Source organism: Ranitomeya imitator, chromosome 4, assembly GCF_032444005.1.
Source record: "Ranitomeya imitator isolate aRanImi1 chromosome 4, aRanImi1.pri, whole genome shotgun sequence".
Taxonomy (NCBI): domain Eukaryota; kingdom Metazoa; phylum Chordata; class Amphibia; order Anura; family Dendrobatidae; genus Ranitomeya; species Ranitomeya imitator.
This window is the reverse complement of record NC_091285.1, coordinates 322,885,842-322,909,797: the sequence shown is the minus strand read 5'-3', so window position 1 is coordinate 322,909,797 and position 23,956 is coordinate 322,885,842. Positions and strand designations below refer to the sequence as shown.

The 23,956-nt window shown below is 43.3% G+C and overlaps 1 protein-coding gene across 2 annotated transcripts in view; it reads left to right on the top strand.

The window, feature by feature from the left end:
- Positions 1-9,553: 9,553 nt before the first annotated feature.
- The window catches only part of NDUFA5 (NADH:ubiquinone oxidoreductase subunit A5), a 39,519-nt gene continuing 25,116 nt past the window's right edge, over positions 9,554-23,956 (top strand). For both annotated transcript variants that reach the window (XM_069764900.1, XM_069764899.1), the window contains exons 1-3: positions 9,554-9,688; positions 11,292-11,336; positions 17,320-17,436. In XM_069764900.1, the coding sequence (XP_069621001.1) occupies positions 9,668-9,688; positions 11,292-11,336; positions 17,320-17,436 (183 nt within the window). In that variant the 5' untranslated portion in view covers positions 9,554-9,667. The remainder of the gene's footprint in view (positions 9,689-11,291; positions 11,337-17,319; positions 17,437-23,956) is intronic.

Sequence of the window (23,956 nt, the reverse complement as noted above, 5' to 3'; positions counted from 1 at the left end):
CAATAAATGAAGTCCATTCCAGCGGCCTTTGGCAACCCCTCAGCGACCCTTTGGGACCTGAGACTCCCCACAGTTGTGGCTCTATTACCTTTCTTTTAAGAACCAAGATCCTTCTGGGTACCCCAGTATGGTAATGCCACACCATTCGGTTTTCTTAAGGACTTCTCAACCACCTGGTAGCTTTCCACAAGGCCAAACAGGTCATATGCATTCTGGGGGTCTCCTTGGGCAACCCAGGTCTGCAGTGGCCTAAAAAGGGAGTGGATGAATCTGTCCATATCAACTTGCTCGACCATCTGGGCTTGCGATGGAGGACTCTAGCTGCAACCAATTCTGTACCAGATGTAGTAGGTCGAACATTTGGTAGTGAGGGGGTTTGTCATTGCAATGTGCCCAGTGGTAGACCCTTTGAGCTCTGACATGGTCACTCCTGAGTGTGCCAATATCTCAGTTTATAATTTGGCATACTCCTGTGCATTCTATAAGGCCAAGTCCTAATAAGCCTTTGGGGGTTCATCAGTTAAAGGGACTCTGTCACCTGAATTTGGAGGGAACAATTTTCAGCCATAGGGGCGGGGTTTTCGGGTGTTTGATTCACCCTTTCCTTACCCGCTGGCTGCATGATGGCTGCAATATTGGATTGAAGTTCATTCTCTGTCCTCCATTGTACACGCCTGCGCAAGGCATGTACTATGGAGGACAGAGAATGAACTTCAATTCAATAAGTTGTCTGCACTTCTAGCACCAACTGTGGTAGATCCACTCACTCAGCTGCTCATAGAAGAAGACAAAGGAAAGCTGTCTCTTTAAATTTTCCACATTTTCATTGCTGGAGCATTTTTCTAGGTTCATATCACTAAAGCTAATAAACTAAGTGAAACATATCTCCCCTCCTGTACTTTGCCATTATATTACTCAACACTGCATTCAAGCATCAAGAAAAAAAGTAATGGAATTATGGAAAACTAGATTGTGGCCCGATTCTAATGCATCGGGTATTCTAGAATATGCATGTCCCCGTATTATATGGACAATGATGATTCCAGAATTCGCGGCAGACTGTGCCCGTCGCTGATTGGTCGAGGCAACCTTTATGACATCATCGTCGCCATGGCAACCATTATGACATCCACATCGATACTGTGCCCGTCGCTGATTGGTCGAGGCGAATTCGCGGCAGACTGTGCCCGTCGCTGATTGGTCGAGGCAACCTTTATGACATCATCGCCGCCATGCTGTGCCCGTCGCTGATTGGTCGAGGCCTGGCGGTCTCGACCAATCAGAGACGTGGGATTTCCAGGACAGACAGACAGAAAAACCCTTAGACAATTATATATATAGATTATATGCAGGTGATGAAAAGTGCAAACAAACTTTCAGCGTCTTCACAGCAGATCACCAAGAATTTCTGTTATCTGCTGTGAACACACTGAACTTGAACTGAGGTGATCTCATCACTGGCATTTTCCCACAGTCACCGCAGTTCAGCCCGGCTGGGAACGCAGCACCACTGACAGGCAGTAACATCGATGATGTCATCACTGGTCAATGATGCTGGGCTCGCAGAAGCTCATTCACCAGTGGTTCTCAATCTAGATGGTCGCATCCGTAGATGACAACAGGTACCCCAAAAACTGTACCTCCTGGACGGCGAAGACAACATTTTCTAGTTTGGCATAAGGCTTGTTATCCCTTAACATCTGAAGCACCTGTTTAACATGCCCTCGATGTGTCTCCAAATCCTTCCTTACTGACCAAAATCCCACAATATCTCTCTGCTATTCCATCCTTCTTTTCTGCTCCTTTTCTAAAACTGAACATGGACAAAACAGAAATCATCATCTTTCCCCCATCTCACTCTACTCCTCCACCCAACCTAGCCATCAATGTCAATGGCTGCTCACTTTCCCTGGTCCCGCACGCTCGGTGCCTCGGGGTGATCCTTGACTCTACCCTCTCTTTCAAGCCACATATCCAAGCCCTTGCCTTCTCTTGCCGATTCCAACTCAAAAACATTTCCCGGATCCGTGCATTCCTTGATCATGAAACCACAAAAACACTAGTACATGCACTTATCATCTCCCACAGGTGAAAAAAACTAAAATGTCATCCAGATAGACCACCACAAACTTACCCACCAAATGATGGAAAATATAATTTATGAAATGTTGGAACACCGCCAATTCATTGGTCACACCGAAAGGCATAACCAGACTCTCGAAATATCCCTCATTTTGCATTCATCCATTTCCCTCATTCTAACCTGGTTATAGGCCCCCCTTAAATCCAACTTGGAAAAAACTTCAGGTCCCACAACCTGGTTGAATAAATCTGGAATAAGAGGAAGATGATATGGATCTCGGATAGCAATTAGATTCAATTCCCTGAAATCTAAACAGGAACGGAGACCGCCATCTTTCTTTTTCACAACAAAGAACCCTGCCGCCATAGGCGAAGATGAAGGTCTGATATGTCCCTTATCAAGACTCAGTAATAAAATCTTTCATGGCTTGTCTCTCAGGACCAAATTGTATAGTCTAGATGTGGATAGTTTAGCTCTGAGTCAGGTTAATAGGACAGTATCATGATTCACACCGTGCTGACACCACTATGTCACGGATCGGGGGTGACCTTTGGCTAGCACCCAGCTATCACATGTGCAGGGGACTTATCTTAGTTATCTCTCCACTGCTACAATGTGATGAAAACACAAAGGCTATTGACCAATCAATTTACCACAGGGGCATATTTTAGTTATCCCACTGCTGTTACAATATCACGAACTGCAGGGATTTATGTATATCCCACTTTCCAGTTCCGGTTTGGACTTTGAAGCTCTCTGGTGCCCCCCCTTACCCTCAGGTCAGTCTAGGTACTGCACCTAGGGTAATTAGTCGCCAGAAAGGCTGCCTGCTATGTACTGGCTATTGGGCACACTGCAGCGAGGGCGATATAACTACTTCCACTCAGGCAGGAACAATAATTATCAACGCCGCCGTCGCTACAATGACTCCCAAATGCCCGGAACAAGTATGCTGCCACCAGCTCCGATTAAAAGGGTCCGAAGCCAACCCTATTCAGTAGCGTAATTCACTTCAAAAGACTTAGGGTACGTTTTAGAGCAGGAGAACAAAGCTAGTATTTTAAATATTTTACTCCATAAAAGATTAGGCAGTGTTTATAAAAGGCATATAACGATGTTACAATATGAGACAATTTAACGTATGTACAGCAATTATAAAATAAACAGGGATTAAATGAGAAATTAACACTTACATGTGCTCAGATCATTTCAGGCAACCAAGCTGGTGGGTGGAGCCCCAAATGTCCCAGTTCATCAGACAAGACCTGCTGTAACAGCTCCACAGGCAAGACTGAAGGTTGGGCTCAGTGGCAGTCACTTATACCTGCAGGCTTGTAACATCACGAAAGGGGCTGAGTTAACACTGCCCTCCCGTTTCCCTCAAAGTTACAGATTTGCCAGCCTAACTTATTATCATATCTTCCCTGGACAACCTAGCAGAGTAACGGCACCCACATCATTCATCTTGTATTTAAATTTGCTTTCTAATGATACCGCACTTGGACTAGTTGGTCCATACGGTTCCGGAGAAATCCGTTCTTTGTACAGTTATACGAAAAAGTTTGGGCACCCCTAATAATCTTAAGCTTAATGTTTTATAAAAATTGTTTTTTCTTGCAACAGCTATTTCAGTTTCATATATCTAATAACTGTTGGACACAGTAATATTTCTGCCTTGAAATGAGGTTTATTGTACTAACAGAAAATGTGCAATCTGCATTCAAACAAAATTTGACAGGTGCATAAGTATGGGCACCCTTATCATTTTCTTGTTTTAAATACTCCTACCTAGTTTTTACTGACTTACTAAAGCACTTTTTTTGGTTTTCTAACCTCATTGAGCTTTGAACTTCATAGCCAGGTGTATGCAATCATTAGAAAAGCTACTTAAAGTGGCCACTTGCAAGTTGTTCTCCTGTTTGAATCTCATCTGAAGAGTGGCATCATGGGCTCCTCAAAACAACTGTCTAATGATCTGAAAACAAAGATTGTTCAACATAGTTGTTCAGGGGAAGGATACAAAAAGCTGTCTCAGAGATTTAACATGTCAATTTCCACTGTGAGGAACATAGTAAGTAAATGGAAGAACACAGGTACAGTTCTTGTTAAGGCCAGAAGTGGCAGGCCAAGAAAAACATCAGAAAGGCAGAGAAGAAGAATGGTGAGATCAGTCAAGGACAATCCTCAGACCACCTTCAGAGAGCTGCAGCAACAACTTGCTGCAGATGGTGTCACTGTGCATCGGCCAACTATACAACGCACTTTGCACAAGGAGAAGCTGTATGGGAGAGTGATGCGAAAGAAGCAGTTTCTGCAAGCACGCCACAAACAGAGTCGGCTGAGGTATGCAAAAGCACATTTGGAGAAGCCAATTTCTTTTTGGAAGAAGGTCCTGTGGACTGATGAAACCAAGATTGAGTTGTTTGGTCATACAAAAAGGTGTTATTGCATGGCGGCCAAAAAACACAGCATTCCAAGAAAAACACTTGCTACCCACAGTAAAATTTGGTGGAGGTTCCATCATACTTTGGGGCTGTGTGGCCAATGCCGACACCGGGAATCTTGTTAAAGTTGAGGGACGCATGGATTCCTCTCAGTATCAGCAGATTATTGACAATAATGTTCACGAATCAGTGACAAAGTTGAAGTTACGCAGGGGATGGATCTTTCAGCAAGACAATGATCCAAAACACCGCTCCAAATCTACTCAGGCATTCATGCAGAGGAACAATTACACTGTTCTGGAATGGCCATCCCAGTCCCCAGACCTGAATATCATTGAACATCTGTGGGATCATTTGAAGAGGGCTGTCCATGCTCGGCGACCATCAAACTTAACTGAACTGGAATTGTTTTGTAAAGAGGAATGGTCAAAAATACCTTCATCCAGGACTCAGGAACTCATTAAAAGCTACAGGAAGCGACTAGAGGCTGTTATTTTTGCAAAAGGAGGATCTACTAAATATTAATGTCACTTTTCTGGTGGGGTGCCCATACTTATGCACCTGTCAAATTTTGTTTGAATGCAGATTGCACATTTTCTGTTAGTACAATAAACCTAATTTCAAGGCAGAAACATTACAATGTCCAACAGTTATTAGATATATGAAACTGAAATAGCTGTTGCAAAAAAAACAATTTTTATAAAACATTAAGCTTAAAATTAATAGGAGTGCCCAAACTTTTTCATATAACTGTACTCGTTGTGTTTAGCTGCTAGCGCTTACAGTGGTTGACAGATCTACCAATGGAAAGTCGCAATATATACTCCTTATTTTTCAAGCCCAAATCGGTGGCTCAATATCTTATTATAATAGAACAAAGAACCTCATGTCTTTGGAGAGAGATTAGACCAGTTTCAGCTGGTACTGGAGAAAGATTTGTGCAGCTACAGGCGCAATAAAAGTTCTTGTAGTTCGGGCCATGAGGATTTGGGATCCACACACACACATCTCAGCAAGCAGAAACACAGAGAGAAAGGGGGTCTGAGCCCACAGTATGTGTGCTAACAGGGAAAACTGAAAATCATATCATACATTATCATCACAGACAGTCATATGCACCATGGGGGGGGGGGCAAATCATGACACCCCTTCTCAGAAAATACACCCTCAAAATTAGACAAAAACACAGGTAAGGTCCCTGTAGATACTGCAGAAAGGGAAATGTTTAGACAATTACCACTCCACAATTTATTTGGATTTCCAATCCACAATTGGATTATGTTTCACCAACCAGGGTAAACTCAGCCTCCAACGACTCTGACATTTCATACACTGCCAAAGCATCTTTTACCCTTTCAGTAAGATCTTGATAAAATTGGCTTCTAAGAGCCCCTCAAACCATTCCAACAAAATCTGAATTCCAATATGGTGCTTCTTCCGTTCTGAGCTTTGCACAGTGCTTTGAAAGGTGATTTCTCCGTACAAATGGGGTATCGGTGTACTCAGCAGAAATTGCACAACAAATTTTGGGGTCCATTTTCTCCTAATATCCTTATGAAAATGAAAACATTTGGAGCTAGAACAACATTTTTGCGGTAAAAATATTTTTTCTGTCCCTAAACAATGGTTTTGGAAATTTTGTTTGAAAAATAGAGATCGCTGGTCAACTCTTAACTTCATAACAAGAAAAAATTATGCTTCCAAAATTGTGCTGATGTATTGTAGACATGTAGGAAATTATTTATTAGTTATTTCTCTGGTTTAACCCCTTTCTGCTAGCTGATGGGATAATACGTCAGCTGGCAGTATCCCCCGCTTTGAGGTGGGCTCCGGTGGTGAGCCCACCTCCAAGCCGCGACGTGTCAGATGTTTTCAACAGCTGACATATGCGCGCAATGGGCGCGAGCACAATTGCGATCTGCCTGCGCCCATTAACTAGTTAAATGCCGCTGTCAAACTCTGGCATTTAACAAGCGCTGCTGGCCGCGCGGCCGGAAGTACGCGCACCGCTGACCCTGTCACATGATAAGGGGTCAGTGGTGAGTTGTCATCACAACCAGAGACCTCTATGGTTGATGGCAGATTGCTATGAGCGCCACCCTGTGGTCGGCGCTCATAGCAAGCCTGTAATTTTGCTGCATAGAGGTGATCTGTGCATCACCTCTATGTAGCAGAGGCGATCGAGTGGTGGATGCTTCTAGCCTCCCATGGAGGCTATTGAAGCATGCCAAAATTTAAAATAAAAAATGTGTTTAAAAATAAAAAAATATAAACGTTAAAATCACCCCCCCTTTGGCCCCAATCAAAAAAAAAAAAAAAAAAAAATCAAACCTGCACATATTTGGTATCGCCGCGTTCAAAATCGACCGATATATCTATAAAAAAAAGGATCAACCTGATTACTAAATGGCATAACGAGGAAAAAAATCAAAACGCCACGACATTGCATTAAAATGCAATAATGGGTGATTAAAAGAACATATCTGCACAAAAGTGGTATAATTAAAAACATCACCTCGGCAGATCATGAAAAATGGAGACACTACGGGTATCGGAAAATTGTGCAATTTTTTATTTTTAGCTAATTTTTTTTTTTACCACTTAGATAAAAGAGAACCTAGACATGTTTGGTGTATATGAACTCATAATGACCTGGAGAATCATAATGGCAGGTCAGTTTTAGCATAAAGTGAACTTAGCAAAAAATTCAAATAAAAAAACAGTGTAGGATTGCACTTTTTTTGCAATTTCATCGCACTTGGAATTTTTTTCCTGTTTTTTGTTACACGACATGGTAAAACCAATGATATCTTTCAAAGGTACAACTCGTCTCGCAAAAAATAAGCCCTCACATGGCCATATTGATGGAAAAATAAAAAAGTTATGGCTCTGTAAAAAAGGGGAGCGAAAAACGAAAAAAGCTCCAGGGGTTAAGGACATAAATATTAAAAATTTTTAAAATGTGTTATTTTCTAAATTTATGCCAAATTTCCGATATTTTAACAAATAACGCAAAGTCATATTGCACAAATTTTACCACTATCATGAAGTACAATATATCACGAGAAAACAATCACAGAATCAGCGGGATCCATTGAAGCGTTCCAGAGTTATTACCAAATAAAATTGATACTGGTAAGAATTGTAAAATTTCATGATGAAAAAAGTCATGAAGGTGAAAACAGGGTTGGGTTGTAAAGGGGTTAAACCACAAAGGATTTGAATATTTCAATACTTTATTATGACATGATTATTTTAAAAATATAATAAAATAGAGCAGTACTAGCACAAAAGAAAGCATCCGCATAATGAACTCGGAACAATATCTCTTAATGGGCAAAAAATACCACTAATCAATAGTAATGCATTAAAATGGGACAAATGATATACCAACATCCAAAGTGTAGTACATGGAAAGTAATAATACATATTTTTAAAAACGAGTCTATGTGCTTAGGCAATATATTATTGAAAAATATGAACTCTTATTGAGCAAACAAGATTGTATTGCTTACACCCTCAAAATATCCACTTATCAAATAGATGAAATAGATTAGACTAAAGGCCCTAATGTATTTCACAATACATTAAACAATTGCCATGCATTATCTTAATGCCACAAAGTGCTGGGTGTGCACTGATTAGGCTACTTTCACACTTCCGTCTTTTCAGATCCGTTGCAATGAGTGTTTTGGGAAAAAAACGGATCCTGCAAATGTGCCCGCAGGATCCGTTTTTTCCCCATAGATTTTGTATTAGCGACGGATCGCGACGGATGGCCACACGTCACATACGTCGTGCGACGGATCCGCCGTGTTTTGGCAGACCGTCATCTGGAAAAAAAGTTCAATGTAACGTTTTTTGTCTGCATCAAGAAAAGTCAAATGACGGAATCCAGCAACAGATTCCTTTTTTTACACTGAGCATGTCTGGAAGGATTTCTATTCCTTTAATGTAACCCATTATTCCTGCAGCTGCTGCATCGACGAATCCGTCAAAAAACAGGATCCAGTGCATCCGTTTTTTACAATCTGCACAGGATCCGTCTTTTCAACACTTTGACGGATTCTGACCGATTCTAAAAGATGGAAGTGTAAGGCTACTTTCACACTAGCGTTGGCCCGACGTAAACTCCGAAAAAAAATGAACAACGGGGGCAGCGGATGCAGTTTTACAATGCATCCGCTGCCCCATTGTAAGGTCCGGGGAAGAGGGGGTGGAGTTCTGGCCGCGCATGCGTGGTTGGAAATGGCGGACACGACGCACAAAAAAAGTTACATGCAACTTTTTTTGTGCTGACGGTCCGCCAAAACACGACGCACATACGTATCTGCACCAAAATGATAGTATTAAAAATGTCAGCTCAGTGCGCAAAAAATAAGCCCTCACCCGACCTCAGATCACGAAAAATGGAGATGCTACAGGTATTTTTTTTTTAGCAAAGTTTGGAATTTTTTTCACCACTTAGATAAAAAATAACCTAGTCATGTTTGGTGTCTATGAACTCGTACTGACCTGGAGAATCATAATTGCGGGTCAGTTTTAGCATTTAGTGAACCTAGCAAAAAAGCCAAACAAAAAACAAGTGTGGGATTGCACTTTTTTTTGCAATTTCACCGCACTTGGAATTTTTTTTCCTGTTTTCTAGTACACGACATGCTAAAACCAATGATGATGTTCAAAAGTACAACTCGTCCCGCAAAAAATAAGCCCTCACATGGCCAAATTGACGGTAAAATAAAAAAAAAGTTATGGCTCTGGGAAGGACACAAAAACACAAAACCAAAAAAAAGCTCCGGTCACGAATGGGTTAAACACTGCCCAGGTGGCAGACTCCTAGCCATCTGTATGTGGGCAGCATTCCCTCGTACTACTCAGGCAGTGTACATGGCGCCAGCAGCGCACTATGCAGTGATACACCGCTCATTACTGTGGGTCACGTCCCAGCTTTCCATGCAGCGTACAATGGTACATCAGCACCACACACTGCAGTATCAAGCAAAGCTACGTGATGACGTCACACGCAGGATGCGGACGTCGGCGCATCCGATCCGAGCCTGCACATGATCGTTCTCGTGCTCGGGGATCGCTTGCTTGAGTCTAGCAGTGTCATCTACCCACAGTGCAGCGCGCAGCAGCCATGGCCGGCGTCCTAAAGAAGGTGAGACGGGAGGTCGCGGGGACAGTGCGCAGCGGTGCGTGTATTGTGTGCAGAGCCTGGGGCGCCGGTGCACATATGGCGTCCCCCAGTCCCGCAGCCTGCTGAGCATGTACCGCCACTCAGGACTCCGGAAAGCTGGGTGAAGACAGTGCACTAAATGGACTAGAGCCTCCATGTTCTTGGCACTTTTGTGTATGTCCTTGTGCAGCACGGTGCCTGACTGCACTATGGGCAGGTACATAGCAGTGCAGGGTGCAGCCGGCCTGGTGCTCTTCAGGCTGGAAACTTGCTGTCACATAGCTTCTGTTATTCTTTCATTGAAAGATCAGATCTTGGCTCCGCAGCCATGCACCGGCTCCAGCTGACAGCGGCCGTGCACACAGGCTGCCCGCTCTGGGCCCTCTCCTAGGGTACACCCTAGACAATGACTACTGGTTGGGTGCAGACTGGCTGGGGTACCCGAATCACAAAATGTAAAGAAGTCCTGTTATAAAAGTGTACCAGGAGAGGTCGATGCGATGGATGCCACTGTTGTCCTCCATTATATATATATATATATATATATATATATATATATATATATATATATATATATTTTGCTTCCATCCATAAGAGGTGGTGACTCCAGGTGCAGTCGTGGCCCTATGATTGTAGAATACATCAGGCATTGCCCACAGTGGTCCAGCGCTGCCCTCATGAAGCCTGAGGATCTGCTTGCTGTGCGGCATCAGTCTATGTACACATATATTCTAACAATCTGCATGAGCGCTCTGTGATTAATGAACACATGAACCCCCCTATTGCTACACAAAGAATGTGAGCTACTTTAATGACCTTGTTGGATGGATTCCAGCCCTCCATGCGCCCCAAAGCCTCATATGTAGTGGTGAAGAGATGCAATCATGCTAAGCGCTGAGTAAAGCATGCCTGGGATAGATGCGTAGCTATGGATGCACGACCCAGGGGGGGAAACACATCACAATGCTACAAATCTATACGGACAAGGCTCGCGCTCCTCTGGTGTTAAGTGAATGCACAGGTGCACATACGCCATGGCCACTATACAAACTGTATGATAAGATGCATCCGCAACGACTACACAAATCCCACTATTGAAAATGTGAGCTAATTGGTTAACGGTTTTTGATAAAAAAATGTATGTCATCTGCCAGCGACAGAGTGATTGGACCGTAGCCAGACCTCTGTACTGCTGCAGTAACAGCTCCTGATGTTGTAAACACACTGCAATATATCATAATGTTTTCAGGGAAATCTACAATGTTTTAAAACTATCTAATTCTGTATTTGGAGCACAACTTCTTAATCCAGAAACTCATATATATGAGGTAACTGTAATTTTACCGCTATGTACATAATTGTGCATCATCTGCAGTGTAGACACTAGTCTTTGCTCTGTGAATAGTATATGTACTGCTATATATGGTTGTCCACTTATAATTTCTGTTACCATTCAACTGGACTTGGACTCTCATTGTATGTGGAGCTCTTGACAAAAGTGAACAACTCTTTCAAAATATTACCTTAATATGATACTGTGAGGCATATCCTTCTTTACTGAAACGTGTGCTCTGTTCTCTTTTAGACCACTGGCTTGGTTGGTTTGGCTGTGTCTCCAAATCCACATGACGTAAGTTTATTTTGAGAGTGTTTTGTCAAATAAGTTAGGAAACTGCAGAAGAAAAAGTAAGTCAAACCACAGTGTATACTTAATTCATACACTGGGTGTGGGTATATGGAGTGGGTGCCGGGGTTAAACAGGGAAAAATATACATATTTTCTCAAAACTATAACCTCTGCCAATAGGTCCCAAATCCATCAGTGTAGTAAGTTCTCTTGTTAACCCCTTTAATTTTCTGTAACTGTATATGCTGTATTGTTTTGTCCCTTTTGTAAAACGTTTTGTATATTTTTGGATAAAATATAAAATTTAATAGTTCTGTTCCTTTTGTTCTGTAAGCCACGTTTCAAAGCCATACACTACCTATCAGGTGACCAATCGGTCTATATAAACGATTGGTGGTGGCAGTGGGTAGTGTTGGTTTATCATGGAGTTAGCGTTGATTGTACTGGAGTAAATACACATATTCCATTATTCTATGTGTTCGAATCCGGAAATGTATATACCATATGCATACTGTTAGTTTTCCGACAACCGGCCTGGTGGTGTGAACAACCTGCGGTCTCTTCCATTGATCGTCGTCCAAGCGCGTAATTGTCCAGACGATAGGGGGCAGCAGAGAGCTGCTTGCTCCAAAGATCACAGCGTGTGGTTCTGCATGACCTTTCCAGCCTGTGATATTGTAAATTTGTATGATTCAATCCTTGGCAAGGGGTTAAATGAGCTTTAAAAGATCGATGTCAGAATGTAAATACCTCAAATGCCTGTAATAGTTAGGCCGGCCTCACACTACCATGTTTTACGGACGTATGAGAGGTCCTGAAAATACGGATTGCATACGGTACAATGCTTCTCTATGCCCCAGCTCCTATCAGCCGTATTTTACTGATCCGTATTATACGGTCTTCTACGGTCGTAGAAAATCGCAGCATGCTGCGTTTGTCACCGTATTGCGCAAAGAATATGCCAATGAAAGTCTATGGGGGGAGAGAAAAATACGGATTACACACGGACCAGCAGTGTGACTTGCGAGAAATACGCAGCGGTGTTCTATAGAAAAGCCGGTAATTCAGTGCGGTGTAGAATAAAATCACACTGACAGGTTAGAATAGAATAGGTAGAATAAATGTGTACACACAGAATAGGTATGTGTATATATATATATATTTCATACAGCGCGAGATAGCTTTAAAGCCGGTAATTCAATTGCCGGCTTTTGCCATCTCCTTCCTAAACCCGACATGATATGAGACCTGGTTTACATACAGTAAACTATCTCATATCCCCATTTTTTTGCATATTCCACACTATTAATGTTAGTAGTGTGTATGTGCAAAATTTGGGCGCTCTAGCTATTAAATTAAAGGGTTAAATGGCGGAAAAAATTGTCGTGGGCTCCCGCGCAATTTTCTCCGCCAGAGTAGTAAAGCCAGTGACTGAGGGCAGATATCATTACCCCATATCCCACCGCTACACGGGAATGGGAAGAGAGTGGCCAAGTGCCTTTTCTGGAGTGGCTGGGGGCAGATGTTTTTAGCCAGGGGGGTCCAATAACCATGGACCAGGCTATTAATATCTGCCCTCAGTCACTGGCTTTACTACTCTGGCGGAGAAAATTGCGCGGGAGCCCACGACAATTTTTTCCGCCATTTAACCCTATAATAGCTAGAGCACCCAAATTTTGCACATACACACTACTTACATTAGTAGTGTGGAATATGCAAAAAAAATGGGGATATGAGATGGTTTACTCTATGTAAACCATGTCTCATATCATGTCGGGTTTAGGAAGGAGATAGCAAAAGCCGGTAATTGAATTACCGGCTTTAACCCCTTTCTGACCTCGGACGGGATAGTACGTCTGAGGTCAGATCCCCTGCTTTGATGCAGGGCTCCGCGGTGAGCCCGCATCAAAGCCGGGACATGTCAGCTGTTTTGAACAGCTGACATGTGCCCGTAATAGGTGCGGGCAGAATCGCGATCTGCCCGCACCTATTAACTAGTTAAATGCCGCTGTCAAACGCAGACAGCGGCATTTAACTACTGCTTCCGGCCGTCACATGATCGGGGGTCGGCGATGCGTCAGGATGGTAACCATAGAGGTCCTAGAGACCTCTATGGTTACTGATCACCGGTGGCTGTGAGCGCCACCATGTGGTCGGCTGTCACAGCACACCTCCATTTCTGCTACATAGCAGCGAACAGCAGATCGCTGCTATGTAGCAGAGGCAATCGAGTTGTGCCAGCTTCTAGCCTCCCATGGAGGCTTTTGAAGCATGGCAAAAGTAAAAAAAAAATGTGAAAAAAATAAAAAAAAATATAAAAGTTTAAATCACCCCCCCTTTCGCCCCAATCAAAATAAATCAATAAAAAAAAAAAAAAAAAATCTACGCATATTTGGTATCGCTGCGCTCAGAATCGCCCGATCTATCAATAAAAAAAATGCATTAACCTGATCGCTAAACGGCGTAGCGGGAAAAAAATTAAACGCCAGAATTACGTTTTTTAGGTCGCCGCAACATTGCATTAAAATGCAATAACGGGCGATCAAAAGAACGTATCTGCACCAAAATGCTATCATTAAAAACATCATCTCGGCACGCAAAAAATAAGCCCTCAACCGACCCCAGATCACGAAAAATGGAGACGCTACGAGTATCGGAAAATGGCACAATTTTTTTTTTTTTTTTTTTTTTTTTAGCAAAGTTTGGAATTTTTTTTCACCACTTAGATAAAAAATAACCTAGTCATGTTAGGTGTCTATGAACTCGTACTGACCTGGAGAATGATAATGGCAGGTCAGTTTTAGCATTTAGTGAACCTAGCAAAAAAGCCAAACAAAAAACAAGTGTGGGATTGCACTTTCTTTGCAATTTCACCGCACTTGGAATTTTTTTCCCGTTTTCTAGTACACGACATGCTAAAACCAATGATGTCGTTCAAAAGTACAACTCGTCCCGCAAAAAATAAGCCCTCACATGGCCAAATTGACGGAAAAATAAAAAAGTTATGGCTCTGGGAAGGAGGGGAGTGAAAAACGAACAGGGAAAAATGAAAAATCCCAAGGTCATGAAGGGGTTAAAGCTATCTCGCGCTGGATGAAATATATATATTTTGGGGACTTTTCTGAGTATTAAGGCCATAAATTACGGACCGTATTTTTATACGCTGAGTGTGACGCCGGCCTTATAAGTAGTTCAGTCTCGATAATTTATCTGCTGTAGCCAGAAATCATTTTATGCAGGTAAACACAGCCTCCACCTTCATTTACCTCCTCTTACTGGGAGTTCCTTCCCAATAACCTTATCCCACTCCCATAACTTCTTCTCTGGCTTCTCTCCACCTCTGCACATTGTCTGTGGTGATATGCAACTTTCTCCTGCAGCATTGTTAAAAGATAAATATATATTTATACGCACACCTGTGGACAAAATTGTTGGTACCCCTTTGTTAAAGTAAGAAAGAAAACAACGGCAACTGAAATAACTTAAGTGACACAAGTAATTTTCAATTTATATTGCTAAATATCAACTCTTTAATATCAGACCACGCTTTTGAATTGTGGGTTAACAGAAAAAAGGGCCACTGAGCACCAGACTGGACGCCAGGGCATCTCTTATGTATACAGCATACATTCCAAGTTTGACCCGTGAAAAAATGCCAGATAATCTGCAGGATAGCATAGAGGGTGGCAGCAACTTATGTCTCCCTTTTGAGCACTTATCTCTACAATCAAGCAGGTCCCCTGATGATTAGCTTGGAGGAAACGCGTCGGGACTGACCACAGGGAGAGTGCAGTGCATGTTTTTGCAGGGGTAGTTGTGGACTGCCCTTGTAAGGGCAGGAGTTCTGGGGATAGACTACTGTTAGCCCCATAGGGAATGACAAGGGTTTTGTCAGTTCCCTTCTTCATGTTCCGGACCGTTGCCTGTGCAAGAGGCGTTCCGGGTCTCCTGCCTGTTTACCCTGGAGTCGGTGAGAATGTTCCATTTTCTTTATCCTGACTCCTATTAATGACACCGTGGTTTAGGTGCCGTTTTTTGTGCCATTGTGCAATATTTATCTATTTACATGCAACCAATTATATGTAATATTGCTTCATGACTCTAATGTAGTTGTTTCTGGTAGCTAGCTTGTGAATCATATATTGGTCTGCTTTTTATCCGCAAGCACCTTTGCAGGCGGTATCTTTTGAATCCTTCTAGGGGTTTTTTGCGGGGTCTCTTTGTTGGGACCTTACCCTATGTGTTTTATATCACTTTTGGGTGGCTTTTTTGATTTGTACTTTTATATTGTTCTAGTAAAAGTTATGTTTTATTTCCACTTGTGCTGTATTTAGTTAACTGTTCTAGTGGGTATATCTGTGTCGTTAATCCACATACAGAGTTATTGCTATTTTTTTTCTAGAGACGACTGGGGTAAAGGTTATTTTCACTAATGAAAACCCTGTTTTGATTAGGATATCTAGAAAAATATTTTTTCAGAGAAGAAAAGGTCAGCACTATCAGAAATCATGTGTTATGCCAATATTAAAGCATCCTAAGACCATGTAAGTTTAGGATTAAGTCCACTCCCTTGGATGGGAAGCGATCACAATAACAAAGCTTCAATGAATAAAGTCAGGATTTGTCCCAGTAGCTGATATCCAGCATGCCAGGTCTTGATAATGAAGGGTCAGCACTGTAAATATTGAGTTTTTGCATACACTTGATGTATTTGTACAAAGTGTAACAACTTATCAAATGCTTATAATTGTACTTCAGTAACCAAAGAAACATCTGACTTAAAGATTGAAAAACACTGAAATGGCAAACTTTGTGAAAACCAAAATTAGTGTTAGGCTACTTTCACACTAGCGTCGCAGTGCGTCGGGCCGAGGTTACCGACGCTAGCGTTGTTTGCGCCGCACAACGGGTGCAGCGGATGCAGATTTTCATCGCATCCGCTGCCCCATTGTGAGGTGCGGGGAGCTGGGGGAGGACTTCCCATAGATTTTGTATTTGCGACGGATCGCGACGGATGGCCACACGTCACATACGTCGTGCGACGGATCCGTCATGTTTTGGCAGACCGTCATCTGGAAAAAAGTTCAATGTAAGGCTACTTTCACACTAGCGTCGGAATCTCCCCGTCGCAATGCGTCGGGCAGAGATTCCGACGCTAGCGTTTAACGCACTGCACAACGGAGGCAGCGGATACATTTCTCTGGCGCATCCGCTGCCCCATTGTGAGGTGTGGGGGCGGAGTTCCGGCCGCGCATGCGCGGTCGGAAAAAGCGGTCCGTCGGCAGCAAAAAACGTTACATGTAGCGTTTTTTGCTCCCGACGGTCCGCCACAACACGGCGCAACCGTCGCACGACGGTTGCGACGTGTGGCAATGCGTCGCAATGCGTCGCTAATGTTAATCTATGGGGCAAAAACGCATCCTGCAAACAACTTTGCAGGATGCGTTTTTCCCCATAAACTACGCATTGCGACGTATTGCAAAAAACGCTAGTGTGAAAGTAGCCTAAGTCTGTAACCGTTCAGCCACAACCAAACAGAAGCAGTGGACGTGGGCATCACACTCCTCACACATTCATGCCTGATTCCGGCAACAAGAACTGAGGCAGAGCAGGGACACAGCCACCATAGCGCATGCGCCATCCAACTTGTTCTGCACCGCTCAGACTGCATGTGAGCAATCTGAGATCTTGCTTGTGTGATCCTAGAACTTCAGGAAGAAATACACGAACGTCAACAGTGATGTTATGTATACTCGGCAGTGACCTCACAAACCAGATGAGCAGCGGACGTAATAGACTGACTGAATTTTTGATACATTTTAAATTGTTTAATATTGCTAACAAAAAGTTTAGGGATAAATACAATTTTTTGAGGGGACAACTGCTTTAAGACTAAATCTCCAGTAATAATTACATTATTGCTCTGAGGGGTGTTTTTCCTTGTGTAATGGTTTAAAATGATTGTTCTGCTTTTTTTCCATTGACAGCGCTTGAGAATATTATACACAAAAATACTTGCGGCACTACAGACTATTCCGAAAGATGCAGCATACCGGAAATACACTGAGCAGATTGTAAATGACAGATTCAGCGCTGTAAAAACTGTAAGTGAATTCAGCAGTCATCATTAGTTGTCTTTATACGGAATTTATTTTCCCTTATTTGTAAAGATGTTGTCACATGTCAATGATGCTCTGAATCTTACACGCACTAACCTGTTTTATTCTTCAACTACTAGTTTGAACCAGTTACTTACATAGATTTATCTGGGGTTTTTTTGTTAAGTTTTCTTTTGAGAATCTATTGATTTTTTTACAATCTGTGCTCCATTGGCAAACTTGATTAAGGCTTTATTTGCAAATAATGCCACAGGCCGTAGACTGGTGTAAATTGCAGCACATCTACATGTAATTTATTATGCTCTCTCCATCCCTGAACGGAGCATAAACGTGTGGATCTATGGTCACAATGCTTAGGGTAGTGCAAACTGTTAGTGTATTCCTACCTTTACCATTATTTAATACTAATATCACATAGGTAAAATATGTTTAAGGCTTAGGCTTTGTTCACACTAGCGTTGTGGCTTCAATTATAAACGGAAGCCATAATAGTCTGCTTGAGCCAAGGTATGAAGTATAATACAACCAGTGCTCTACTAACCTCAGTGATGGGCAGAATAGTTACATGCCAGTCTTTTTTTTTCTGTCTAATCTGCTGAAACTACATATGATGCATGTGAATAGAGCCCCTGATCCGGTGTGACTTGTCATACTTTTTTTGTACGTATGTATTGCTCTGTAGTGATGAATCATTTCCTTTATTAAAGAAGTTTGGAAATTGCAGAAAATAATTCTGCTCTCATGATACTTTTCCTATGGATTTTGATACCCATTTCATTCAGAAGAAAACCCATTACATAGTAGGAATCATATCTTGGGTGGGATATCCAAGAATCCTGAGGCACCAGAGGATAATCCTTAAAACGTTAGATATTTAGTCCATAACATTAAAAAATCAGAATAATGGGAAGACTTCTGGTGCCTCAGGATTCTTGGATATTCTACTCTTTTTGGGCCTAGTGGGAGACCCTACCGAGCAAGCACATAATTTATCAATGTTTCATGGGATTGGATACTGCATTACGTATGTCTTGGTTGAGATATTACAAGTAATAAAGAATCAGAATGGACCCCTTATCTGTTGGGAGGATTTATTGGACCCTAGTTTAGAGCACCTGTTTAAACGTGCATTCCCATATCTGAGAGGCCATATCTTCAAATGATGTATCTCTGGATTGAAACACCATCATATCAGAATGGAAAAGTAGGCATATCCGGAACAAGTGGCACTTGTTTCCAAAATTGCTATAAATGCAGTATGTGTCAATGTATTTATGCCAGCTAGCTGAATAACTCCCTCACTATGTTACACCGAGTGCAGAGTCTAAGAAGGAGGTATGTGACACCTGTCCTGATGTCTTGCCCAGCCCCTTAGGCAATGAATAGTTTGAGTTTTGTCTGGTGCGTTGCATCTATCTTGGTGACAGACTGTTGGTCATCTGGTATTGGCTGTCTTCCACAAAATACTGATGCTTCACAAAATTAGAATATCATCAAAAAGTGAAGTTCTTTCAGTTCTTCAATATAAAAAGTCATTACAGAGTGATCTATTTCAAGTGTTTATTTCTGTTAATGTTGATGATTTTGGGTTTTCATTGGTTGTAAGACAGTCATTATCTCAGTAAATTAGAATAACAAAGGCTTCCTAGGCATTTGAAAAGGTCCCTTAGTCTGTTTCAGTAGGGTCCTTAATCTTGGGGAAGACTGCTGACTTGACAGATGTCCAGAAGGCAGTCACGGACACACTCCACAAGGAGGGTAAGCCACAAAAGGTCATTGCTAAAGAAGCTGGCTGTTCAGAGTGCTGTATCCAAGCATATTAACCCCTTTACCCCCAAGGGTGGTTTGCACGTTAATGACCGGGCCAATTTTTACAATTCTGACCACTGTCCCTTTATGAGGTTATAACTCTGGAACGCTTCAACGGATCCCAGTGATTCTGACATTGTTTTCTCGTGACATATTGTACTTCATGTTAGTGGTAAAAATTCTTTGATATTACCTGCGTTTATTTGTGAAAAAAACGGAAATTTGACGAAAATTACGAAAATTTCGCAATTTTCCAACTTTGAATTTTTATGCAATTAAATCAGAGATATGTCACACAAAATACTTAATAAGTAACATTTCCCACATGTCTACTTTACATCAGCACAATTTTGGAACCAAAATTTTTTTTTTTGTTAGGGAGTTATAAGGGTTAAAAGTTGACCAGCCATTTCTCATTTTTACAACACCATTTTCTCTAGTAACCCCCCACGACAGCACACCTGGAGGATGTTACCCCTTTCCTAATAGGGACAGGAAATGACAAGAGGTTAAATAACCCCTCCCTCATCCTCCCCTCAGTGTTCTTTCCTGTCCCTACTAGGGATGAAGAGGTTATCCCAGGTGCACTGTGCCGGCAGCGGTCACCGGGGGGAATAGTTAGCTAGCCGGGCAGCGGGGATCAGACTTACGTCCATTCCCTGTCGCTGCTCCCGTCTCCTCCGACTCGGGACTCTTCACCGCCGCCATTCCGAGCCTGCGGGTAAGGTCTGGGGCGTTCTTCGGCTGGAGGCCTCTCGGAGCTCTCCAGCCCTTCTCCTCCTCCGCACCGCACGCGCGTGTGTGGGACTTCTGGTCTGAAGCCGGCGGCCGGATAGATAGCATGGAAGACGTCGGCGTTCTCCCCCCACGTACTTCCGGACACCGGAGGAGGAGGTCCTCATCCAGGAGGACATGTGCTGCGTCCGGTCGCCTATATATTCAGGCCCTGGACAGGAAGACATCGCAGGTAGGACCACTGTGTGGTGAAGACTATGGAGATGTCTGCTTCCTCGCGCTCTGCACCTGCAGAACACAGCACCATCCCGGCCCCAGTGAGTAGTCTGGCCCCGGGTGTCCATTCCCTGATGTGGGTTGTAGTCTTATGATTCCTTCTCCCCTTCCTTTTTAGGGGGACAAGGAACCCACATCAGGAAGCAAAACAAAAACGACCCGCAAATGCGCAGTTTGTATGAAGAAGCTGTCCTCTTCATACAAGAAATCATTGTGCAAAGAATGCACAGACAAAATTATCAGCGAGGAACAGCCATCCCTGATAGAGGAGATTAAAACCTTAATCCAGCAGGAGATTAAAACATCTCTGGCCACTCTTTCCCAGCCTACACCATCTCCTAGTGCCCCTCCTGAGGCTAAGAAAAGGAAACTTAATCCACAGGAGGAAGAGCAGGAGGACTCTCAGGGAGAGACGTCGGGACGAACCCCCAGAGGAGGGTGAATTATCCCTGGACTCTGAAACTGTCCAGCAAGAGAGATACTACTTCTCTTCATCTGATATAGAAGAACTCCTTACGGCTGTAAGGAAAACTATGGAGGTTGAGGAAGAGAAGACGGCCCAGACAGTGCAAGAAGAGATGTTTGGAGGTCTTCGTTCTAGGAAGCGTCAGGTGTTTCCTATTCACCAAAACATCCGAGATTTAGTTCTGGACGAGTGGGAATCTCCAGAAAAGAAGCTGACTACTCCAGCGGAAATTAAAGACAGATTTCCTGTGGATGCCGAGACAGCGTCATGCTGGTCAGAAGTCCCAAAAGTGGACGTCCAGAGTAGCCAAAAAGACCACGCTACCATTCGAGGATGCCTCCCAACTAAGAGACCCTCTAGAACGTAAGATGGACGGACTACTAAGGAAGTCGTGGGAAACGTCAGCGTCTTTACTGAACATCAATTCAGTATCCACTTGCGTGGCTAGATCGATGCATCGCTGGCTGGGGCAGCTAGAGGAGCACTTGTCCTCAGGTACTCCGAGAGAAGATATTCTGGCCTCCTTCCCTATCTTCCAGAAAGCAACAGGCTTTTTAGCAGATGCTTCCGCAGAATCCGTGAGAGTGACGGCGAGATCATCCGCACTGTCAAACTCGGTAAGGCGTGCACTCTGGCTAAGATCCTGGTCTGGGGATATGACTTCCAAGATCAGGCTGTGTTCTATTCCTTTTAAAGGAAAGTATATGTTTGGACCAGCCTTGGATGATCTTTTGGAGAAGGCTTCAGACAAGAAAAAGACCTTACCAGAACCTAGAAACCCTAGGAAAAGACCCTTCCGCGCTCAGCAGGAACATACTCCTCAATACAGAGGAAAGGGTAAGACAGGTCGCTGGAGCTATCCGAAAGGAGGGAAAGACAGGAATCTTTTTCTTTCACAACCCCAAAACCAGAGAAAGCAATGACGCAGTCATAGTGGGGGGGGAGAGGGGGTCGGATTTCGAACTTCCTCCCAGTCTGGCAAGAGATCGGGGTGGATCAGTGGACCTTAAGATTGATCAAAGAGGGGATGAAAATAGAGTTTACATCATACCCCCAAAAAAGAATGAAAGCTACAACGTTATCAACACCGAAGCTACAGTCCACCCTGATAACTGGGATAGAAGATCTCTTAATCAACAATGTGATCTCCACAGTCCCAAAAGACAAAAGAAACAAGGGCCATTATTCCATCCTATTTCTGATAAGGAAACCAAACGGAACCCATCGGATGATAATCAATCTGAAACCGCTGAATCAATATGTAACCTACAGAAGATTCAGAATGGAGTCCGTCAGATCGACAGTACCCTTAATAGGGCAAGACTTCGTCATGGCAACCATCGACTTACAGGACGCATATTATCACGTCCCAGTCCATCCAACCTATCGGAAATTTCTAAGGTTTGCAGTCACCAGAGGAGAAGTTATAGACCACTTCCAGTTCAATGTCCTCCCATTCGGACTATCATCAGCTCCAAGGATCTTTACAAAGGTCATGTCCGAGGTGATGGCGTACATCAGAAGTCGGCGGATATGCATAATCCCATACATCGACGACCTCTTGGTAGTGGCTCCCACGGTTCCAATTCTACAGGAACATCTTCAAACAGTCCAGATCCTGTCATCCCTGGGTTGGGTGATAAACCCCAAAAAATCGCATATGGTTCCGTCCACAACGAAGATCTTTTTAGGGGTCTTATTAGACTCCCACAGACAAACATCTTTCTTGCCCGAACAAAAACGGTCCCTGCTTACATCAAGGATAAGAACATTGCGGGACAAGAAGAGAGTATCTCTAAGATGGGCCATGTCGGTTCTAGGTACCATGACATCTTGCATCCAGATGGTGGCATGGGCTCAAGCCCACACCAGGATACTTCAGACACATATTCTGTCAAGCTGGGACGGATCCCCAGGTTCTCTAGACAAAAAGATCCGGATACCACCGCATGTAAAGTCCTCATTAACATGGTGGCTACAAAAAGAGAACTTAATAAGAGGAGTTCCCTGGTTGCAGGTCCCAGCAGTGACCATAACCGTAGATGCCAGTGGAAAAGGTTGGGGAGCTACGGTAGACCAGCACATATTCCAGGGATTCTGGTCAGCCGAAATAACACAACAATCCTCGAATTTCAAAGAGCTAATAGCAGTAGAAGAAGTTCTCAAAGCGGCAGTAACTCTTGTACAAAATTCCCACTTAAAAATATACTCAGACAACATGACAACAGTTGCCCACCTTCGCCACCAGGGAAGTACAAGACACGAAGATCTAAAAAGAATATCAGCAAAAATATTTTTTTGGGCCGAAGAACATGTTCTCTCCATATCCGCCCTACACATAAAAGGGGAGATAAACATACAAGCCGACTTCCTGAGCAGAACAGAGGTCCATCCAGGAGAATGGAGCCTAAACCCAGAAGTCTTTCAGATACTAGTCAAAAGATGGGGACAGCCAGAAGTGGACTTGTTCGCGAACAGTCAGAACGCAAAGGTAGACCAGTTCTTCTCGCTAGATCCGATGAATCCGGGGTTAGCTGTGGACGCATTGGTCCAGCCATGGACATTCTCGCTAGCATACGCTTTCCCGCCATTGCCGGTCCTACCAAAAGTCCTGCAGAAAATAAGGACAGAAAAACTCAGTGATCCTAGTGGCTCCACTTTGGCCCAAAAGAGGTTGGTTTGCGGCCCTCATCAGTCTAAAGATAGATGGGCCAATAGCACTTCCACTGGTCAAAGACCTTCTCTACCGGTGGCCAATACTGCATCCAGATCCCGAGAGGCTACACCTAAATGCCTGGCTTCTGAATTCTCAATTCTGAGAACTAGAGGACTATCAAAGAGGGTAATTGAAACATTACAAAAAAGTCGCAAAACGGTTACTAATTCTATTTACCAAAAGATCTGGAAGACGTTCATCACGTGGTGTGCTCCTGAGCAACCTAACCCAGAGACCAAAACATCCAACACCGCGGAGACACCATCACGTGTTTCTCAACGCAGTGATCCCTGATGGGGATGGGGGCAGTGTTCTGGAATCACTGCGTTGAGAAACACGTGATGGTGTCTCCGCGGTGTTGGATGTTTTGGTCTCCCCGAGGCCAATCATCTGTGTCTTTATAGCCTTTTTACTAGGCACTGCTCCTAATAGCCAGATTCCTACTCCACACTGATGAGGGGCAAAAACCCCGAAACAGCTGTCTGTGGATGGATACCATGCTC